General features: G+C 39.3%; 1 protein-coding gene and 1 long non-coding RNA gene across 3 annotated transcripts in view; one reads left to right on the top strand and one right to left on the bottom strand.

The window, feature by feature from the left end:
• EGF (epidermal growth factor) overlaps window positions 1–16,038 on the top strand; it is a 55,354-nt gene extending 39,316 nt beyond the window's left edge. The window contains exons 18-25 of one of the 2 annotated variants that reach the window (XM_068187398.1): window positions 190–306; window positions 1,327–1,452; window positions 2,953–3,072; window positions 5,184–5,334; window positions 7,887–8,054; window positions 10,805–10,907; window positions 13,836–13,938; window positions 15,365–16,038. In XM_068187398.1, coding sequence (XP_068043499.1) covers window positions 190–306; window positions 1,327–1,452; window positions 2,953–3,072; window positions 5,184–5,334; window positions 7,887–8,054; window positions 10,805–10,907; window positions 13,836–13,938; window positions 15,365–15,588 — 1,112 coding nt within the window. In that variant the 3' untranslated portion in view covers window positions 15,589–16,038. The remainder of the gene's footprint in view (window positions 1–189; window positions 307–1,326; window positions 1,453–2,952; window positions 3,073–5,183; window positions 5,335–7,886; window positions 8,055–10,804; window positions 10,908–13,835; window positions 13,939–15,364) is intronic. The other variant, XM_068187399.1, reaches the window with a different exon arrangement.
• A 1,618-nt stretch (window positions 16,039–17,656) lies between these two features.
• Window positions 17,657–17,954, bottom strand: LOC137473369 (uncharacterized). The gene is made up of 2 exons (XR_010998731.1): window positions 17,856–17,954; window positions 17,657–17,820 (listed from the first exon to the last, which is right to left on the bottom strand). It is a non-coding gene; the product is annotated as an uncharacterized lncRNA (long non-coding RNA).
• Between the last annotated feature and the right edge of the window lie 2,625 nt (window positions 17,955–20,579).

Genomic DNA, 20,579 nt, shown 5'->3' with positions numbered 1-20,579 from the left:
GTGATTGTATTGGCTTGTCATTATTAATCCTGGAGAGCTGTTTCAAACTTTGACTGTATGTTCTGGTTTTCTTAGTTTGTTTATCTGTAATATAGATATACACCACCTCCTTTGATATTTGCAAATACATCTAGTGGTTTTGTTGGTTTTTTTTTTTTTTTTTTTTGTTTTGTTTTGCTTATGCTATAGATGAAGATGACTGCACTGCACTAGAATGTTATGTCAATGCAGAGTGTGTTTTGCTGGAAGATGGTGCTATGTGCCAGTGTTTGAAAGGATTTACCAGGAAGGGGAAATCCTGCTATGGTAATAAAAACCATTATTATAACTTTTGAAAAATTCTAGACTGGGAGGGAGGGTGAAAATCTATCTCCTTTCATATTGGCAGCTCTGCTGTGTGAGGCATCAGAGAAAGGTCAATAGTATGAAAGGAATGATGAGCTGAAAGCAAGTGAGATGAAATTGCTAATTATCACATGCGTTTTTTTTTTCCCCTTGAGCCATGAGTGTTAATCCTATTAATATTAACAAGCAATAACATGGATAATAGAAATATAATGTATTTATTTTTAAAAGAGGGCTAATTATAAAAGCTCAGTCCATAGACATGATAGTTAGAGTATAATTTAGACATAAAGAATCTCTTCAAAATTAGTATTCCTGATGTAATATTTATATAAAAATGCTGCTCTAGTTTCTTTCAAGCACTAGAAAGACTCTAACAGCCATGCAAAACATTGCTCAGGGTGGTCTTTAAATTTCTGGATTTGTTTGCAACATAAATGGAATAACTGTTTTGCTCTCAGAAAGGTCAAGAGAGGAAGGTGTTAGAAACAGAAAAAGAATACCATTTGGTGGTTAAGCATGAAGAGACTCAGAAGAATCTCTGTTACTATGGAAAGGGAAAAAACTGTAAGCTGAAATGGGCATACATTTTTTCCACTGTAGTACTTTTTCTTTTTTTAAGCCTGTGTGTTCTTTTATAAAACCAAGTTGCTAAATGCTTTTAGAGGTCTTTTCTAACTTAATGGATGATATGATTCTATAACATATAGCTATTTTTTAATCAGATCATTTCCTCTGAACAGTTTTTTTTAAGCAAATGATATTTGTGATATCATTTTGTTGACTCTTGGATTTTAGAACACCCCATCAAATTTCATACCAAAAAAGACCACAAAGTCCTCCTCTTCCCATTTGCTTCACATGCACAAATGCCAAAGGACAGCAGAGTCTGAGGGAGATCCCTGGTGCAGGTGTCTCAGTGTATCGATTGAGGCGATGGTTTCGTGACCCAAGTGTCCTGTCCCTTGCTGTGTCCCACAGACGTGGACGAGTGCGCTGTACACTTGGACCGCTGCAATCGAAGCGTGTCCGACTGCATCAACACGGAAGGGGGCTACGTCTGTAAGTGCCTGCAAGGCTACACTGGAGATGGAGTCCATTGCTATGGTATGGGCATGTGTGAGGGCTCTGCCCTGGCTGGAAGGCTGAGGCACTTCTGCCTTTGTGGTTCCTTCCTCCCTGTTTGAAGTGTGGTAACCTCAGCAATTGATCAATATGCAAAGCTTGTAGTTGTCAGTGAATATCTCCTCTCAGTGTTTGCACTCTTTTTAGTGGCTATAGGAGAGAGAGGAAGAGTGAAGGGGAGGAGGGAAGTGGAGGTGAAGCAGTAGAGCTTTATTGGAAATCGTTGCCATGAATATAAACGAAAGCAGGTATTGAGTGTGTCATAATACTCATCAAATAATTCCAGGTCTGTTTAATAGGCATGAGGTTCCAGGTGTGACACTGACAACTTGAGTACATTTAGAGTCTTGTTAATAATCAGACCCACTGATTTTTCCATTCAGCTGTAATGCCAGGTCTTCAGTTCATTCCCTACGTCTCTTAAATTCTTAATCCAATTTAGTGGTAAATATGAACAGGAAGCTTTTTCTCTCCAGTATTTGACTAGCACATGTTTTTTTTTTCAGAGCTTTATGAGAGTCTTGCCTTCTCTTTTGTCCTTTTCTTTTACTTTTTTCCTTTCTAGCCTAATTCAAAGCCCAATAAGTTTGAACCAAATTATTACATAATCTTTGTTGTTTTGAGCTAGATCCACTTAATTTTACTGTAGAAAAATTGCCAGCAGTTTAAGCAATCATTTCACAAAAATTGGGGTAGCAGATCTGTGATTCCCCAAAGCAGACCCAGCACATGCATTCTGCTGACAGTTCATAAAATGAATCAGAGGCTCCCAACCTCTGCTGTGGGAACCAAAGGTTTCACCTTTGAGGGGGGTGCTTTGGCGTTTAGCAAGGTGGAGGTGGCCAGCCTGGCAGGGGCTGCTGCCATGGGCTCTGGAGAGAAGGTGTGGGGGCGGAAGGAGGGTGTGCAGCAGAATGGGGGGGAGAGATGTATACGAATCTAGCACAGTCTCTGGGCCTGGAAACTCTTGTAGTCAGGGAGCCTCTTCACAGTCCTTCAAAACCTCACTCATTGAGGTGTTTACACAAACTTAATAAACCTAGACACTTCTGCCTAAACTCTAGTTGGCCTGAGCTAGGTGGGTGGTACAGGGGTGGGCAGCTCCCCACTCCCAGCCCTCCTGCTGTGTTACTGCAAGAATGCCAATGTATGGATCCAGGCTGCAAGCTAGGACTGGCAATGCCAGGAGAATACATCTGGTACAAATAAGTCTCATCTTCAACTCTGCTGTACTTGTTACATTTCATGGGGAAGCCTTGCTCTCCTTCTTCCTGTGGAGAGTTTCTGCAGCACAGCATGCTCTTGCTATAGAAAGTATGCTGGTTGCTTTTCCATTAGGCTTTCCATGAAGGCATATTTGCAGAGGGAGAGGTCTCTGGTGTTTTCCCCACTGCCTGGGGAGTGCAGTGCTGCTACTGCTGCCCTTTTAGCTGATGCTCTGAGGCATTTCATTCCTCTAACTGCAGCCTGTTTGGGTGACAGATATTGATGAGTGCAAGACGGGGTCCCATACCTGTGGAGAGAACATGACCTGCACAAATACAGAAGGAAACTTCACTTGCTCCTGTGCTGATCATGCTTCTGGAACTGGCATTGGTTGCAGTGAGTAAATGGAGTGAGCAAATAAAACAAAGTGGCCCTAAATTAAGAGCTGTGTCCTTGGATAAATTGTTATACCTGGAAACTAAAGGATCCCTGTGTAGTAACATCCTGAGCAGATTGTGGATCTATTTAGCATTGCCTTTAGGAGGCTGTTTTGTGGTGGACTAAGGAGAACAGATCCAAGTTTAGTAAGGAAATATCTACATTAAGGTTCAATGTAAATTTTTTACTGTCTAAAGTACCAACAAATTTATCAAATGTCATTTACAGTCTACAGCAGAAGTAAATGCTCCTTGAAAGTAAAATTTTTTGAGGGTAATTTCAGTCTGTGCCATTTTTCAAACTCCCTGTGCCTCCTGTTACTTTGCAGAAGGCTAGCACAGGAAATGCACGTGATTTAAGTGCCATTTGATTCTTAGTACAAGCTTGTCTTTCAGTTCCAGTCACTAATTGTTCAAAAGGGCTCTGAAACTCCTTAGAAAATCTGATTATCAATTTACTGAAGGGAACTGCTAAAAGTTCAGCACTAGTGACTATCTGACCTTTGTTTTGGTGCCTCAATTAGGTAGCAGAATTCTCTGAAAATGAGAGTGACTCATTCTTTTACTCTGTGTCAACCCTCTTGGTCAGAATGGATATTACTCCAGATTGAGTAACTTTCTGACGATGGAGGGACATTGTGTGATTGTCACAGAGCTGTTTCTTCAGAAAAACAAGGAAATTACAGCTTTCTTAAATAGAGCACCTATCAGGATTCCCACTCCCATTTCAGTCACTTAATCTTTCAGTAGTTTCAGGTGTCACTCAGGAAATGATGATTTTAAATGATGCATGACTTGGAAGTAATGTTTCCTAGGTCCCTCATGGGTCAGTCTGATCCCATGTCTTTATAGATGTTAACACACTGTTTTAGCTCTTTGCCTAATAAGTTCTTTTGGCAAAAGAACTGAATGCACGCACACCTGGGGTTCACTATAATCACTTATCCCTTTCCATTCAGGCTTTTTGCCATGGCAGTTCTCCTGCAAATGAAAATTTAAAACCCAAATGTCATTGAAGGTCATGTTGCAATAAAAGTGATGTGAGTCATAGAACTGACCCCATAAGTGTATGAAAATGATTAGGCGTGTCTCTGCTAATCCATACTGCCTGATATTCTTTGCCATGTAGCTGTTTTGTTCTGACCTATAGATTTGTTGTAGCATCAAAGTAGGCATGAAAACACTCTTTCTGTAAGGGCATGTCTGCACTGTGGTCATGCTGTGCAGAGATATCAGTGCTACCTTTAAAACTAGCTAGTTTGGATAGGTGTGTAGGTGGCAGCATGTGTGATTCAGAGCAGGTTGCAGAACCCTTTGGCAGAACCATAGGGCTCCCTGCTCCCCCAGTGATGGTCTTATCTGTACCTGAACTAACCTGAAACAGTAAAAAACGTGATCTGCCATCACACGTGGATGCAATTAACTGAATGGCAGCAGAGTAGAAACAATCTACATAAGAATGACAAGCTGCTTGTGAAAGCTTCTGTGTCTGAGATCCCAGTGCATGAAATACCGTCATCCTTCACCTCTGCCTCTCACCCTGGTAATTTATGCATGGTAGAGATTTACTATATGTCAAAGCTGCATAAGTTGCAAAAATAATTTCAGACTAAGCACCTAGACAGTTGGTGCAGTTTTTCTTCAGGGCTGGGCTCATACATCTAAACACACAGAACTCAGTCAATCACTGTAAGTCTTTCACTGTAAATCTAAAATATTTAGATATTTATATATTATATTAATATATGAATATATTATTATACCACACTAATAATAGCATATATTTGTATATTTATGACTAGTATTTACAAATAATAAATTATAATAATAAATAAAAATATAATTAGAAATAATATTTACATATCAACACATCATATTTAGTAATTTGATCTATATTTCTGCTTGCCTAAATTTGATAACAACATAATAAAATAGGTAAAACCAAGTACTTAATAAAAATTGGATATTTTTATCTAGTTTAGTACCTTGAAGTTCTGGAACTCTTTCATAAGATTATGTTGCCAATGAGGCCAAAGGTTTGAGATGTCCTTGTGAAACCATCTGTTTCAGAATCTACTGTTCCCCCAGCTGCTGCCAGCAATGAGTACACTACAAAGGCTGTGCAAGGTGATGTTGTAGGATGTCCTCCTTCGTACGAGTCATACTGCCTCCATGGTGGAGTGTGCAATTATGTTTCTGACCTACAAGACTATGCCTGCAAGTAAGTACAGAAATTTGTATATTCTCTGCTGAAGAATGGCACCCTTGGAATGCTACCCTCAGTTTACTGCAGGCAGTGAAGAGTTTGTCCATGAATGATCTGTTCATCCCTCATGTCACTCATTAGCATTCGAATCTCCTCTTTCCTGTAAGTGATCAGTGCAATTTTCAGTGCATGCTCACTCCATTCACACCCGTTACAGTTAATGGTAGGATTGGATTTGTTCCCTGAGCACTCAATTCTTTACTTTGGAAATGGGAGGTAAGTTGTTAAATGACTTGAAAGAGGTGCCTTCTCTCTCTCCTGTACATGTCCTGCTGACTTGCACCTCCCTCTTGGCCTTACTGTTCATGTGTAACATTCACTGGGGTGGAAGAGGACACCTCTGTCTTGTCTTCTCTGACTGGGGCCAGGGAGCAATCTTCTGGTGTCAGCATCTCCCATTACAGAAAGGCAGAAATGGGTTGGATATAATTGCCCTTTTTAAAACAGGGAGAGTTAAAATAAGACCTCAAAATTGAGACCTACTTCCCCTGTTGATATTTTTAACCCTGTCAATATTTTTGTGAAGCCTAATTCTGAGTTCCCCAAATGCAGGTACTGATAAAAGCAAGGAGAATCTCATCTCTCCAGAAGTCAGCCTTGGCTTGGTCAATGTGACAACCTAGTTCCATGGGGTAATCATTTCTTCAAAACATTTAGTGCTGGCATTTAAGTGTGTAACCTGATTATATTTGAAGCTGTACTCAGAATCTTTCTTCAAAATCAAGCATAAAATCTTTGCAATGGAACAAATCCAATGCCTGCTTACTCCCTCAGGGTCACAGGTGGTAAGTGAGGACCTGTACAGGGGGTGGATGCTGTCCCAGGGTAGGCAAATCTCTCTCTGTCTCAGGCTTTCCTATTTTGAAATATGAGTGGTCTCCCCTGCCTAAAGACCTCTGTACCTGTAAGAATATTAAAGGAATGTGTCTCGTGTGCATATATGAGAATGAAGTTGATGCTTTGTGCCGTGGATCTCTTGAGCTCAGCAAAGCCCTTGGGCAAAGACATTGTGGGAGACAGACTCCATAAAGGTCATCTCTGGTACTTGTTTTGAATTTTTAGTGTAACTTTTAGAGGGAGAGTAAACTATTTTCACCTCAGAAATTTCTTCTCTCAAAATTGAAGAGTCTAAATCTGCAGAACATTCAAATTGGATCACTTTTTTTTTTTCTTTTAATTGTTAGGTGTTAGTGCATAGTGAGAATTCAAATGTACATGTTTTTCAGTTTTGGAAGTGGAAGCAGTTAAAAAATTTAAGAGCAGCCATGCTGAGCCGTGCTGTTGGGGTTTGTGTGTAGGCGTTGCTGGATTCTGTCCCCCCTGAATCCTCACTAGATGGCAGCATTCATTCACGTAGGCTCTAATGTATTAACTACCGAAGGGAAGGAATGGAAAAACGTTATCCAGCAAAAATCACATACCAAATGTGGTTTGTATTTTAATTAATAAAATATTATATACTAGAAAGTAGATCTGCCAGCATGTTTGAAATTCATTGTAATTTAACCTTTAAAAATTAGCATTTTTTCTGCCTTCCAGCACACACATACATTCTAAATTTTAAGAGAATGAGAGTGCTTGTGCCTGACTTAATAACGAATGCTGATATAACGTTTTCATGACATTAGGTAAAAGCTGCTGCAGTTCAAATCCTGCTTCTTTTTCTCATTTGACTAGCTCTTGGACTTGAGGAAAATTAGACCAATTAGAATTGTGATGAGTTGAGCCTACATTGCTGAGGGATTGTTATAAACTGAGCAAACTTTTCATTTTTTCCATTTATTATTTATGTTTTACCTTGCATAGTAAAACCAGTCTGGGATTATTTTTTGATGTATTTCTCACTTTCTAGTAATATTGATTTGAGGGTTTCATACATTGATAGGATATTTCTATATTGGGTTTTACAATGGTAAAATCAAACAAATAAACAAAAACTGGCTACAGAAGAAGCTTTTATTAAAAGTAAGTTTTGAATATATTTCTAAATCTTATGCATGGGTTTTTTATACACTTTCATTCATCTTTAATTTTACAGTAAAGATTCAGATTAAAATTTGATTCTCTTAATCAACTCACTCTGAAAATACGAGTCAGTCCTGTCCTTCCTACTTTAAAGAAAGGGAAGCTTGCTGCTGAAAGAAGTTAAATGGAAAATCCTTGGGAAACACTAATCACACAGCAGGATTTACAGGATTTAAGAAACTTTTTTCCCTACTTTTTAAATCCATTGGAATCTGGTAATGACAACCTCTCTGTATAATTCTATAGGCGATTAATACCAGTAAAAAAATAACAGTACAGGTAAAAAAAAGAAAAATACTCTTAATACTGGGTTCTACAGGTTTCAACAGCATACCTTAAAAATTATTTTGTCTTCCCGACTGCTAAAGTGAACCAGATGCTTCTGTAGTGGCGATCAGTGGTGAATCGATGCAAGGTGACGGCGGTGGCGGTCTGGGGCTGTGCCCTCCGCCGCTGCAGCGAGTGCCCTCTTCCCTTGGCAGCTGTGTGACGGGCTACGTGGGGGAGCGCTGCCAGTTCAGCGACCTGGAGTGGTGGGAGCAGCAGCGCGCCGGGCGGGCGAAGGTGCGGAGCATCGCCGTCACCGCGGGCGCCGCCGGGCTGGCCCTGCTGCTGCTGCTGCTGGGCGTCCTGGCTGCCTACTGCCGCAGGTATGCTGCCAAACACGGGCCCAGCTGCTGCTGCTGCTGCTCGCTCGGAGTGCTTGGGGCTCAGAACGTGAGCTGCTCCTCAGCTGATGGGACTTCCTGTTCTTTTGCTTCCAGTTACTGAAAACTGGATCTGTGAATAATACAGAAAGTTCTGCCGTGTCCCTTGCCTGCAGAACTCACACTGGTGCTAGGGAGCAAACATATCTGGAGGGAGGGAGAACAGGCGTTTTAGAGCTCAGGAACACACCATTTAATTCTTCCTGGTTTTCCCTTCACAGCTCTAGATATCTGAAACTCTCATGGTAGGCGTAGGCTCTTCTCTGCCAGCTATTCAATGAGTTGGCTTTTGTTTCCCATTGAGTGTAGAATTCCACCTGAAAATTTCTTTGCCTACTAACCTTCCCAAGGCCAACTTACAGAGTGATGCTTCCAGCAGTGACCATGGAAATAGTTTTCCTGGCAGTAGAGAGAGTAAAATCAGGGAAGTGAGTCTAAGCACATCTGCTGTAAAAGTACTCCCTGGCATTTTCTGTGGCTATAATGAATAGCGCAGATTTGGGATTCTTCCTGTGGCAAAAAGAATTCCAAGGGTCACTATTTAAGAACCCAGTCTGATGTGAAATTAAATGTCATTGGTGTCCCCTAGACTGGAAAGTATTAAGCGTTTAAGCTAGAGTCTTTTGGCCATGACCTTGGCAGACAGCTGTTCTCAGTGGCTGATTTAAATGCAGGATTTTTGTTTGTGGTTTAGGTCAATTTTAAAATTAGACTCTCTTAGATATAAAAGGTTAAGCTACAAAAGAAGTTAACTATGTAAGCTACTATTTTTCATTCTTATTTAATGGTTCTTGGCATATTTAGTCCAAAAGAGTAGGGGAACAGCAACATTTCTTATTTTCAATTAATTAGTAATAGGAGTCCAGCATTAAAGCTAAGTGCAGCTTGTTTTTTTCTCATAACCTGGGGTTCAGATTTTGATCGGTGGATATGTAAATAACAGAAAAATTGTGAGATTCTTATATTTCTTTTATATTTCATATGTTCTCTTATGAAAAATAGACAGAATATGATTTGTTTAAAGGTATGAAAGTATTAAATTTCTTCCCTTCCTCTCTTTTTTGTAATTTCTCCCAAATTTATGTTTCTTTCTTGCCAAATGCTTTTGATCAATATAACTATTTACCACAACAACAGGTTTTCAATTACACACTTGACTGAACTTGAACTGCAGCAATTACTAGAATAACTAGATCAAAATTAAACTGCTGATCTAAAATCCCTATTTAACTGGAGTCTGGGAACCCGTATTTGGGTTGAAATTGCTATACCATTTTTTCAGATAATCTGCTGTATTTCAAAATGTACTGATTAAGTCTTTGATAGTACTGTTCCTTCCCCTGCAAAATGGAGATGCCAATCTCCTTTTAATTGACGGAAATCAAGCTGGAGGTCTACACCTGTCAATTTGAAAATGTGCGAGTTGAAGGCCGAGCATGCTGAAATATTGTGTTGGTTTGTTCAATGACTGTTGTCTGCTGAAGAGCACTGTGTTATTCTTAATGTTAGGTTTATGCAGTCTGACTGTATAGTATGCCAAGTTCCTTATCTTTCTTGGAAAGAAAAGAAACAAATCTTTTCCACAAAAAAAAAGACAAACCTGAATCATAGATTCAACACCAACCATTCCTCCACCTCAACTGGCCAAGGCCACAAAGCAAAATTCATTTGCATTGTATTTGCATGAAGGGAGTAATATATGATAATTATGCCATGTGACCTTTCTCAGTTAGTATATAAAATCTATGTAGAAATAAAAGGAAAGTTCCAAAATAAAAGGAAAATTCCGATTTTAATTTGTAAATACCTACTGAATTTTATTTAAAATAGATCAAGCAAAAAGATGTTATAACCTCAGACTTCCAGAATTTGAAGACTATAACATTAATTTTTTTAGTTGATGCTTAGAAGGGCAAAAATGTATTTGTAAAGTGAATAAAGATGTACTGATTTCTATCTCAAGAGAAGTAAAACAAAATGTTTTCTTTGGGCCTATATGGGCTTTTAATACTGCCTTATAAGGGATTGCTGTTTAACTGCAAAAATAAGTCTTTGAATTTATGGAACTAGCTTCTTAGAGCTGATTATTCATACCTTTTCTAGCTCCAGATTGTACTCATAGCTTTTTCCCCTAAAGCCAGTTCTGTGGATCATGAATTTTTCCTGGAAGATGTTATTTCTAAGCTTTTTGAGACTTTCAGTTTGTTTATTTCATAGTAACTTCTAAAACTGTTGCTTTGCATAAATGACGCAGATGAATACAAAAGTTACTTTCATAATTGCAGCTACCAACAGTGTACAAAAATACAGTCAGCTTTTTATTTCTGAGCTTCACCCACAAACACTCTTCATTGCATTGGCTGAAATAAATCTTTGTAAGATAAATGTATTATAACTGGAATAATGTAAGAAAATGGAAGGGTCTAGTTAAAATTATGAGGCCTATTGTTCATTCCAATGAATGACACTTTACAGATGGCACATTGGAACAAGCATTTGTAAACTTCTTACTGACTTCTTTTTCTGACAAGCTATTTGTTTTAACCGCTGTGTGGTAATGGATAGCAATACACAAACCAGTGAGAGAAAACAAAATATATGTTCTTCTGTGAATACTGATAGAATAACATGTGAAAAAAGCATCTGTTCCTCTCAAAGCAAAATAATTTGCTTCAGCTTTTGTTCTGTTGCAGAAGTCAGAATTTGTATAAGAAGAATCTCTGTGCAGAAGCGATAAGAGCTGCCAGCAGCCGCGCTGACAACGAGAGCGTAACACCTACTGGCAACAAGTCTCTGGTAACCATATTAATGTGGAGTGGAGAGGGAATCAGGAAGGATCAAAGAGTGTTAGGGATCCACTTGAGATTATCCATCAAATAATTCACATCTTAAATACATTAAATAACTGCTAGAGTCATCAAGTGCTTTGCTGTGAACCCTAGTTCATCTTACCTCATTGTTATCCCTCAAAGTTCACAGCTGCCTGGATGTATTGCAACCATTAGCCAGTGTTATTGTTAGCTTTGAACACAACAGTTGGGGAACTGTGTTCTAAATTAAGGAAATGGCAATGTGATGACATGGCATATCACACAGTTATTTTCACAGGAAAGTATGCCCTCTGTAAAAAAACTTTCTTGGAAGCCAAGTATTGTGTGTGCTACATGAGATGTTGAACTCTATTTTGAGTCTTGATGAAATTAAATGTCTTGTATTAGAAGCTGCTGCCTTGTAAAGAAAAACAACCAGGATTTTATCAGGCAGCTTGGTAGGATATATAAAGTTCCGGTTTTACACTGGTGTAGGTAAGAATGCCGACATGGTCTGGTTGTATAGGCCTGGGGCTGTTGTCATTTTTGAAGCTGTATTTAGCCCTATAAAATCTGGTTTCAGGATCTGGTTCTGACTGGCATTAGAATGGCATTACACTGCTGGGTGTTTGCAGTTGGAACTTGAAGTTGTCAAGTAACATAATTGGCATCCATGGCTGCTTCTGTGCTCAGTCTGAGACTCTTAGAATGGCCTTGCAAATGATTTAGTGAGAGTGGCTGGCAGGACTTGTGAGTGGGTAGACACTGAATCACACTGTCAAATGTACGTTGGTAGTACTGAATCAACTTGACCCTGGTTATGGCATATTGTTCCTTAGCTGGTCAACTGCACGCTCTTCTGCTTGTTTAATTATCAGCACCTTTCCTTCAGGTACTGGACAGCAAATGAGCTGTCATGGCAATACCATAATTTGTCCACAGCAGAAGTAAAATCCACAGTTTGTAAAATATCCGCAGTTGAGAAAAGCAGAAACATTTGTTGGGAATGAGAACAGTTCACTGCCTGGGAGCGGTGCTCTAGGAGGTCTGCAGCCCATCAGCTCTGTTCCCACCTTCTGCTGACCCTGCAGTTAATGGTGGTCACCTGTGACGTTTTTGCTGAATATAAAGTAACTAAGCAGCTAAGCAATGGACTGGATCAACAAAAACAAATCAGGCTTTTACATCTATTTTACATTTGTGTTGTGTTTTACTATGCACCAGGAGACATTGAATACATTAATAAAGTCATTTATCGCAATGGCTTGTTGCACACTGGAAGAGGAAATCACTGACCCTTTGCTAATTACTGGTGCTTACTCAGGAACGATTGCTGTGGTTTCATGCATGTGATTTCCTCTGTGCTGATGTAGCCATTGATTGTTAAGTTCACCAGGGCTTCCTGCATGCATGCACTCAGGTTAGAAACATCTAGAGTTGCCAAAAAGCTGTGGGAAGTTGTCCATTTGTACTTTTCACTTCAAGTAGGTTGTTGGAGAGCCTTCTGTAAAAAAAAAAAAAAGGTTATACTACATCAGGGACAGAAAACTACGGCTGCTCAACTTGTAAGGTTTTTGGCTACTGTTGATCTACACAATGTTCTTAACAAAGGACTTCATATTGGGACTGTATCTTGTATATGCAGTAACTGTAAGGAGCTCATGAATTTCACTCATTTGGTAGTCCTCAGTGCCACTGCTCATTTGTGAGGCTGATGAGAGAGTGCAAAGACTTGCTTGTTCTTGTCTGTCCTGGTTGATGCAGAGGATAACAAGATTTTGTGCTATCACACACATCAAAAGTTAGGTATCATGATACTGAAACTATACCTACCAATTGACCAAGCATCATTCACTTTTCCCTTTATTTATTTTCTGCCAGGCAAGGGTGCAACTAGCTGAGGGTATGCCTGCATATATTTTACATTCATATTAGAGTTCCATAAGCCAGCCTGGGTTAGTCCTTCTGATATGTAAGCCTTGGTAAACTTCTGCATGTGCCTGCATTTTGATGCTATTCTGAGACTTCTCATCCACCAAGTGTTTTACTTTGCATGCACAGTCAAATATATTTTGCAGAACTGTGTGTAGCCAAAAATCTGCTGGGGGTCGGTCACATGTAGGGTAGAAGCTGTAAGAGTACAGATTTTATACAAATGAATGGATGCCTAAATAGGTGCACCTGCTACATGTGTATTCTATCCACATAAATTCACCAGTTATCCACCTGGACCCCTGAATCTGTCAGTCCTTTGGCTGGAACATCTTATTTATAGATGTTTTCTCTTCTTCCCTGTCTCTGCTCTTTAAACCTCCCGCCTTTAAGGGTTTTTCATCTTTCCCTCTGTATAATTTCAACATACTGCTTCACATTGCTTTCCTCTGCCCCTGTTTTTTCTGTTTCCCCCCTGGTGCTTTTAGCATGTTCCCCCAGAGGGGCTCATCTTCTGACTTCCACTGTCACTGTGGCATGATGGAGCCACATCCTGCAGGAGTTGCTGAGAGCCAGGAAGGGAGGCTTGTTTTCTTCCATGTGTTTGACAGTTTCCTGCTGCCTGGATTCCTACAGAGATCCTTAATACTTTAAAAATGGCCCTCAGTACAATGGAGAGGGTTGATTTTCATAAACTTTTGTCCTTGCCATTGGAAATGTTGATTTGCAAAGCAAAAGAGTTGGTAGTTCTTAGCTGGACTGAGACTATGTACTTTCCAAAGAAAGACTGGGGCTGTCATCAACTCAAATGTTTAATTACCTGCAGGGGGAAGGGTCATCCCAGAAGCCAGAATGACCTTTTTCCCTATTCTGTGGTTGGTGTGTGTGGCCCTTTTAGTTTGCCTCTTGGGTTTCAGAAAACCAATTCATTTTTTATTAATTTGGGCTCTGCATATTTTGTGCATATTGTATGTATTTGCAGTTTGCGGTTTTTAAGGAGGGTAACAGTTCTCTGGAGACTAAAGCAGTTGATCTAATTGAATGCGAGACAGCAGATCCTCATCATGCCTGTCCATCAGAATCTGGTGAGTAGGATGTCCTTCCTTATTAGATCTCTCTTCACTTTGTACCAGCAGGAGCAGTGGCTGGTAGAGGAGACAGAGAAATCCTGATTTTATTTCTGGCAGAGCCCGCGTTTGTATTGATGTGAAGAGGTCATTCAGTCCTACATTTTGCAGATTAGTCATGAGAAACTACACTACAACAGCGCTTTCACACAGAACAAGCCAGAGGCTTCTTGTGATAGAATAATATCAGATGTTTACATTAATATAGACCTTATACTGTTGGGGAATGGATGTCCATGGAACAGTACACTTTGACAGTCATTATTCGTTCAGGCAGGATAACTGGAAAGGTGTGAGGAGTCCAGGTTTCATGCTGTGGCAGCAACTGCAGTTCTGCTTTTTGTGTTAAACAAGATGTTTGACTGCTTGGGCAGTGTTCGGTGCTTAGACAAAGATGAGATGAATGGAGGAGATGCACCTCTCATCACTGGTCCAAAGGCAGCAGGTGGCACAGAAGCACAGAATGGGCTTCCAAGGCCCTCAAATTACCAGCTGAACCACTCTGAGTTTTAGGAAATACTGCCTTCTAGGTGGCAACTGGATCTGTTAATTGCTCAGATGGTGAGAACTGATGAAGAAATACTAATACCCTAAGACATTAGTTTTATTTATCATATATACTTCCTAATTGCAGAAGTTACTAGAGAAGCCAGTTTACCTCAGCCACTTAGAAATATGCAAATACAAATGTTTCAGGATACAAACATCCAGGCATCTTGCAAGATTTTCAAAATTGCCAGTCCTGTCCTTAGATATACACTGAGTAGTCACCTTATTCATCAGTAGAAAATGTGCCTCACATTTACTTAGATGCACTAATATCGGGAACATGTGTAGAACCTCACTGTTCAGCAAAGGAAGACTGATGTTTCCCATTAGGAGACTCTGTTTTCATTTACAGCTTTATCAGATGCAGGTATTGGATCAGAAATTTCCTATGACAAGTGTCTGATTTTTTTCATAAAAATTTTAGCAGAAGTGGTTCCACCCTCTTAGACAACAAGATCAGTAAATAACCTGGTATTTTTTTAACATGTTAAAGGAAGTTCTTATGCCATGCCAGTGAATTTGAACTTTTGACTTTAAAGCAGAGACTTTAATTTTGCCAAGCAGGTAGTCTCGGCATGCCTTTCTTTATTATGTATTAAAAGATAAAACCTTGAATCTAGCCTAGGACAAGTAATTTCTTAAAATCTGAAGCAGTTCTTGACTTTACCTGGTTTTTTGTTCTTTTGTCATGCACTGGTATTGAATCTAATTCTGTGCGTTCTTTCCGTTCTTTCACAGCTTTCTTCTCTCAAAGCTGCCACTACATTTCTTTTAGCTTAGCTGCTGTGAATCTTTTCACATGTAATTTTCAGTAATACATATCTGTTTTCTCCAGAGGAAGAGCAGCCTGTAACATATGACAAAGCAGCAGAGACTTTGGCAGAAGAGGAGAAAGAACAAGGCCACCGAAAAGAGGGTCCTCTTGGTGAGAAATCGCGCCAGTCCACGGCAGTGGTGAAGGTCCCCCCCCAGGCTCCCTGGAGCATCCATCCCAATCCCCTGCCAGAAAGGGAGTCTTGCAATCTTGCTCCAGCCAGCTTGCTGATGCAGCCAGACTAGAAGCAGTCTGTGTTTGAATGGGAAAACAAGGAAGTCAGCAACGGATGGGAACTCACAAACACTGAAGCAACACCTTTTTTTTTTTTTTGCATTAAAGTTTGCTTTAGAAAAAAACCACCATAATTCAGAACAAAACAGTCCTTGTCACTCCTTCCCTGTCATCTCTGCTTGGAAGAATTAGCGCGAGAAAAGTGTTGGCAGTGAGTACTCTATAAGTATCACTGCTGCTAACTTCATTAAGTGCCCACTAATAGGTCACTGGGAGGAAGATAGTCAAGTGGGTGATTTATCAGTGATAAGTATTTTCTAAGGGAGCTTGTTGCAAATAGTGGTCTTTACACACTCAGAGTTTAGAAACTGCCTAGAAAATGGAACATAAGGACAGCTGCAGAGAAACAGAAATGGAGGATAATGCAGAAAAATCAATTCAAAATGCTCTTACTATTAAAAGATTTTTATGCAAAGTGTAAAGTTATACTGAAAGACCAGTGTAACTTCTTGGATTCCATCTGAGATATTCTTGTGTCTAGCAAGCACCAAATAGGATCTTGCATTTCTCAGGTTTTGTGTACTGGAGGATGGTTTGCAGGCATATGTTATTAATGATGGGCAGCATTTGAGGGGAAAGGTGATACCTCCATTTGTTTTTTTCCTAGCCTACACTGGTCCTTCAGAGCATAGCAGGATTATTTTTGGGCTGAGGAAGTGTCTTTGTGGGTTTGTGTCTGCTTTCAGCCCTGCAGAGAGGCGTGTGCTGTCCTTGTCTTACAGAGGTGTGCCTGGCACCAAAACCTGGTCCATTATATAGGACTCAGTGTGAGGACAGAAGTTCAACCAATTGCTGTTCCAAAAGACCAGGAGGAGTGGGACAAAAACACAAAAAAGCCACCTCAGTTTGGACTGACTTCCACTCAAGTGATTTGTGCTAACTGAACCAATTTCTCTTGTAACTGGATTTCTAACACCTATCAGGTTATTTACTCTCTTGTAAAGCAAGATGCAGACATGAGGTCAGTGATGAGAGCATGGTGCCGGTAACACCAAGGTTGTGGGCTCAATCCCTGTGTGGGCCCCTTCACTTTAGAGCTAACTTGATGATCCTTGTGTGTGCCTTCCAACTCAGAACTTTCTGTGGTATCAAGTGACTTTCACCAACTTGTCTTGACTTCCTAAGGCTGTTTTCAGAATGTTTTAGAAGATACCTGAACATATTACTAATAATGATTTTATTATTTGTACGGGACCTCTCAGCCCTCTGTTTTTGAAGCCTGCTGTTGTAACCTTTAAACTCTGCTATGGTGCCCACCACTAATGTTCCTTGTAATGCATAAGATGGAAAATAGTGGCAAATATTACTGATTTGTGTGTTTACTATTCTGCTTTTCTGGGTTCTTTTGAATCCTACCAGAAAGGTATGGAATGTTGTAAATTTTTTTTTTACCAGCTCTGTAGGCCAATATGGGAAAGAGTATTGAAAGACTCTTACCTCTTATCCAAAATAGTTACACACTGGAGTAACTCTGTGAAGTCAGTTTTGTTTTATGTTACTGAAACAGTAATGACACTGAGTCCTACTTTTGTAGAGGGTTGTCACTTATTTAACTTCTAAAGTGATTTGGAATTGTTGAGTCTGTTTTCTAACCATATCAATTCTGGATTCAGAACAAACTTGTTAAATACTCATTTCCAAAGCTTAGCTGGAACTACTAGCAGTGAAGACTCATTCTCTTGTGTGAATGGTAACAAGGTTACTTCCACAGAAAGAGAATTAGTTGAGAGGTGTTGGCATATTAAACTGTGTTCAGGAGCAGGCAACAACTGTGTTGAATCATTAAGAGTTGATAGGTTTGATTTTAAGATCAGTATTGTTTAATTTCACTAACATTGTTCAAAGCATCTAGTTTGGACTCCCTGGTCTTTCAGTCACCGATCTTCCGTATTTTAATGTGAAGAGAGTCAAGGTCTAAAGGCCTCAGCTCAAAAAAGCATTTTGTTCCCATGAGAGCTACCCAGTAAAAAGACTTTGATCCCTGCACTTTGAGTTTCTCTGGTGAAGTATGTTTGTGTGCTTAAAATGCAATTGTTTTGTCAAATGACAGTCAACATTTCATTGGAAGCTTCCCCAGTCAAAAGAAATAAAGATTTGTAACTTTGAATCTTGCCTGAATAAAGATGTTTCAGACTCCTTAAAAATTAGTTTCCTATTCTATCCTGGTGGTTTGTGATTTTTTTCTGTGTTTTTTTTTTTTTTTTTTTTTTTTGTTTACTTTGCTTTCCTTCCAAGGATCTAACTTTAAATTTGATAGTATCCTTTACAGAATAAGATAGGGAAACCAAGCTGATATGTTTTTTGTAATTAGAGTGTTTGGAGTTCTAAATGTTTCCTAAACTCAGCTCTAAACTCAAAATAATCTTTAGTGTAAAAACTTGAAATGATATTTCATTACAAATATAATATATTTGCTTTATTTGTATGTTTATAAAGTTATTGATTTATAAAATAAAATTTAAAAAAATACCAGCCAAAGTCCCTGGTGTCCCTCTTGTTTGAAGAGATGAGAGTGCACAATTCTGGTTTCAGTTGACTCATGTCAGGTAAGCTGAAATCTCCACTGGTTTCATACAGCCACAGTCTATAACGTGTTGGTGTAGCATGTGCAGGTATCATGGGTTTCTTGTTCTCTGCTCAGAGAATCTAGACTAATGAGGATTATCTGCTGCAGCTCACACGTTGATCCCACCTTGAATATGGTAAGTTTTCATTTATATTTTATTTATATCTTCCTATAAACCAATAAAATCCATATAATCCTTTTTGTTCACATCTAAATGACTCTTAGGAATGCTGCTACTTATTCATCTGGAAATATTATCCATGGCTTCAGCATATGTTTTCAAATTGGTTGCCAAGATGTTCTTTTCAGGCTTTACATGCAGGTCAGTTGAAGTAAAATAGCTGAATCCTGGAGGTTACTCAGTTTTTTTGGCTAAACTTTCTTTACCAAAAATGCTTTTTAAAATTATTAGAATTTCTGTGTATGTAAAAAACGTAGTATTGATCTTAAATCCTACTGGTGTACTCTGAGTTTTTAAAATGAAATGATCCTATGTTACATTAGGCTGTAAAAGAGGAATTTAGAAGCACATGGGATTAAAAGCTTGACAAGTCCAAAGTGAGAAATCCATGGGCCATTTTAAAAAGCAAAGTGACTCTGATTAGTTCAGTAAATCTTGACTTTATTGAAATTAGTATTTCAATCCTCTAAAGCTATATTTTCATTATAAGCAAGTGAGGAATGATTCATTCATAAGGGACACAGGAGATACAGCGGTTCCTAGTCATAGAACTGCATGACACATCTACTTTTACATCCCTTTTTCAGTCACTTGCAGCTTTGTGGAGGTTTATCTGTTCAGGCAAAAATTTTTAATCTTCCTGATCTCCTCCAGAATGAAAACCTTCCCTGCTCAACATCCCCCCCACCCTCCTACCCAAAAAAAAAATCTATGGAAAAAGTAGAAAGTTATTCGGAATGGGATTAATTAGGGGAAGCATACACCTTCTCAATACATATAGTGTTTTTGTCATATTGAGAGTAATTTTATCTCATGTTACTTCAGAGTGATGCCTGCAGAGTTCCATTAGTCTTCAGGACACACTTGGTGTTATTGCTTCACTCTCTGATAACTGGCCATCTTTATCTCTGTGCATGTGAAAAGGAAAGAAGTTAGTGGCATTAGAAGCCTCCTCCAGAGTCCAGGAATGCACCCCAAACACAATCTGCAAGGATGATAGCCTAATTTGGCTTATGTTTCTCTCATCTTTTATTGAGACTGCTGTTTAATGCCAGTTTTGATGTGGACCAGAACCAGCTAACTTTGTGAAGACCATTCATCATGGGATTAACTTTCAGACACTCCTCAGTACCGAGGTGGACTAGGTTCAGACCAGTGGAAAGCCTTAGTCCCTTCTAACCAGACCTGGGATCCTTAATACTCTGCAACTCCAAGACTTTGGAACTTGACTTTTGAGGCAACTGCTGCAATAATCATGTATAAAGATGCAGAAGTCCTTTATAGTGGGTCTGTGGCCACTCTCACCTCTTCCTCCTCAAGGTTAACACTTGTAGGTGTTACAACCAAAATGTCTTCTCCTTGCCCACTTTCTCTTTGGAGAGGATGGTTGTGGCTCTTTCATTCTTTTAGGCGCAAGCTGAAGCTAGCCCAAAGCCTAGAAGGAATAGCTACACTTCATAGATCAAGACCCTGTAGTCTGGCAGCTGACTGTTTTCCAGGTAAGAAGTTAGGATACAATCTCCAAGAATAATTTTAAGAACATCTGAGTGCTAGAACTGTTTTTGCTCACACTCACTGCTGCATACACTGTTACCTTTCCAAGCACCCAGTTTATACCACATACATTGCTGGAGCTTCAGTTCACAGAGAGTCTTGTCCGTGTTACCCCTAATCTGTCCCTATCAGCCTGAGCCTCACTGTATGAACACTGTGGGTTTTGGGATTCTGTCTGACAGCCAGTTTTCAGTCCACATTAAAATATTGACCTCACCCATGTGGTCTTTATCCAAACCAATTTGGATTGGTTATAAAAGAAAGTCAAAAGACACCATGTAAGGGAATTACTCACTTTTAAGAGAGCAGATGCTGGAAATAGAACAGCTGGAGTCCTGGTCCAGTAATAAATTCTCTAGGTATTAGTGGGATGCAGAAAATGAAAAGAATACTTAATAATTTATAAAACAATTAGCTGCTCTGGGATCTCTATTGATTAAAGACAACAAGTTTTATGTGCTACATTCAGTCTGCAAAACAGTGTGCACACTTAAATGGACATGATCTTTGTCAATATTAATTGCACAAAATAATACATTTGATTGTGATGTAATAAATTGAAAGAATGCACAGTTGATATTTCATGAGTCTATTAACAGCAGTTAACCATAATGTAGTAAAAGTAGTGGAAGTGTGCTATG

Source organism: Anomalospiza imberbis, chromosome 4 (genome assembly GCF_031753505.1).
Source record: "Anomalospiza imberbis isolate Cuckoo-Finch-1a 21T00152 chromosome 4, ASM3175350v1, whole genome shotgun sequence".
NCBI lineage: Eukaryota > Metazoa > Chordata > Aves > Passeriformes > Viduidae > Anomalospiza > Anomalospiza imberbis.
This window is presented reverse-complemented; position numbering and strand designations above follow the sequence as displayed.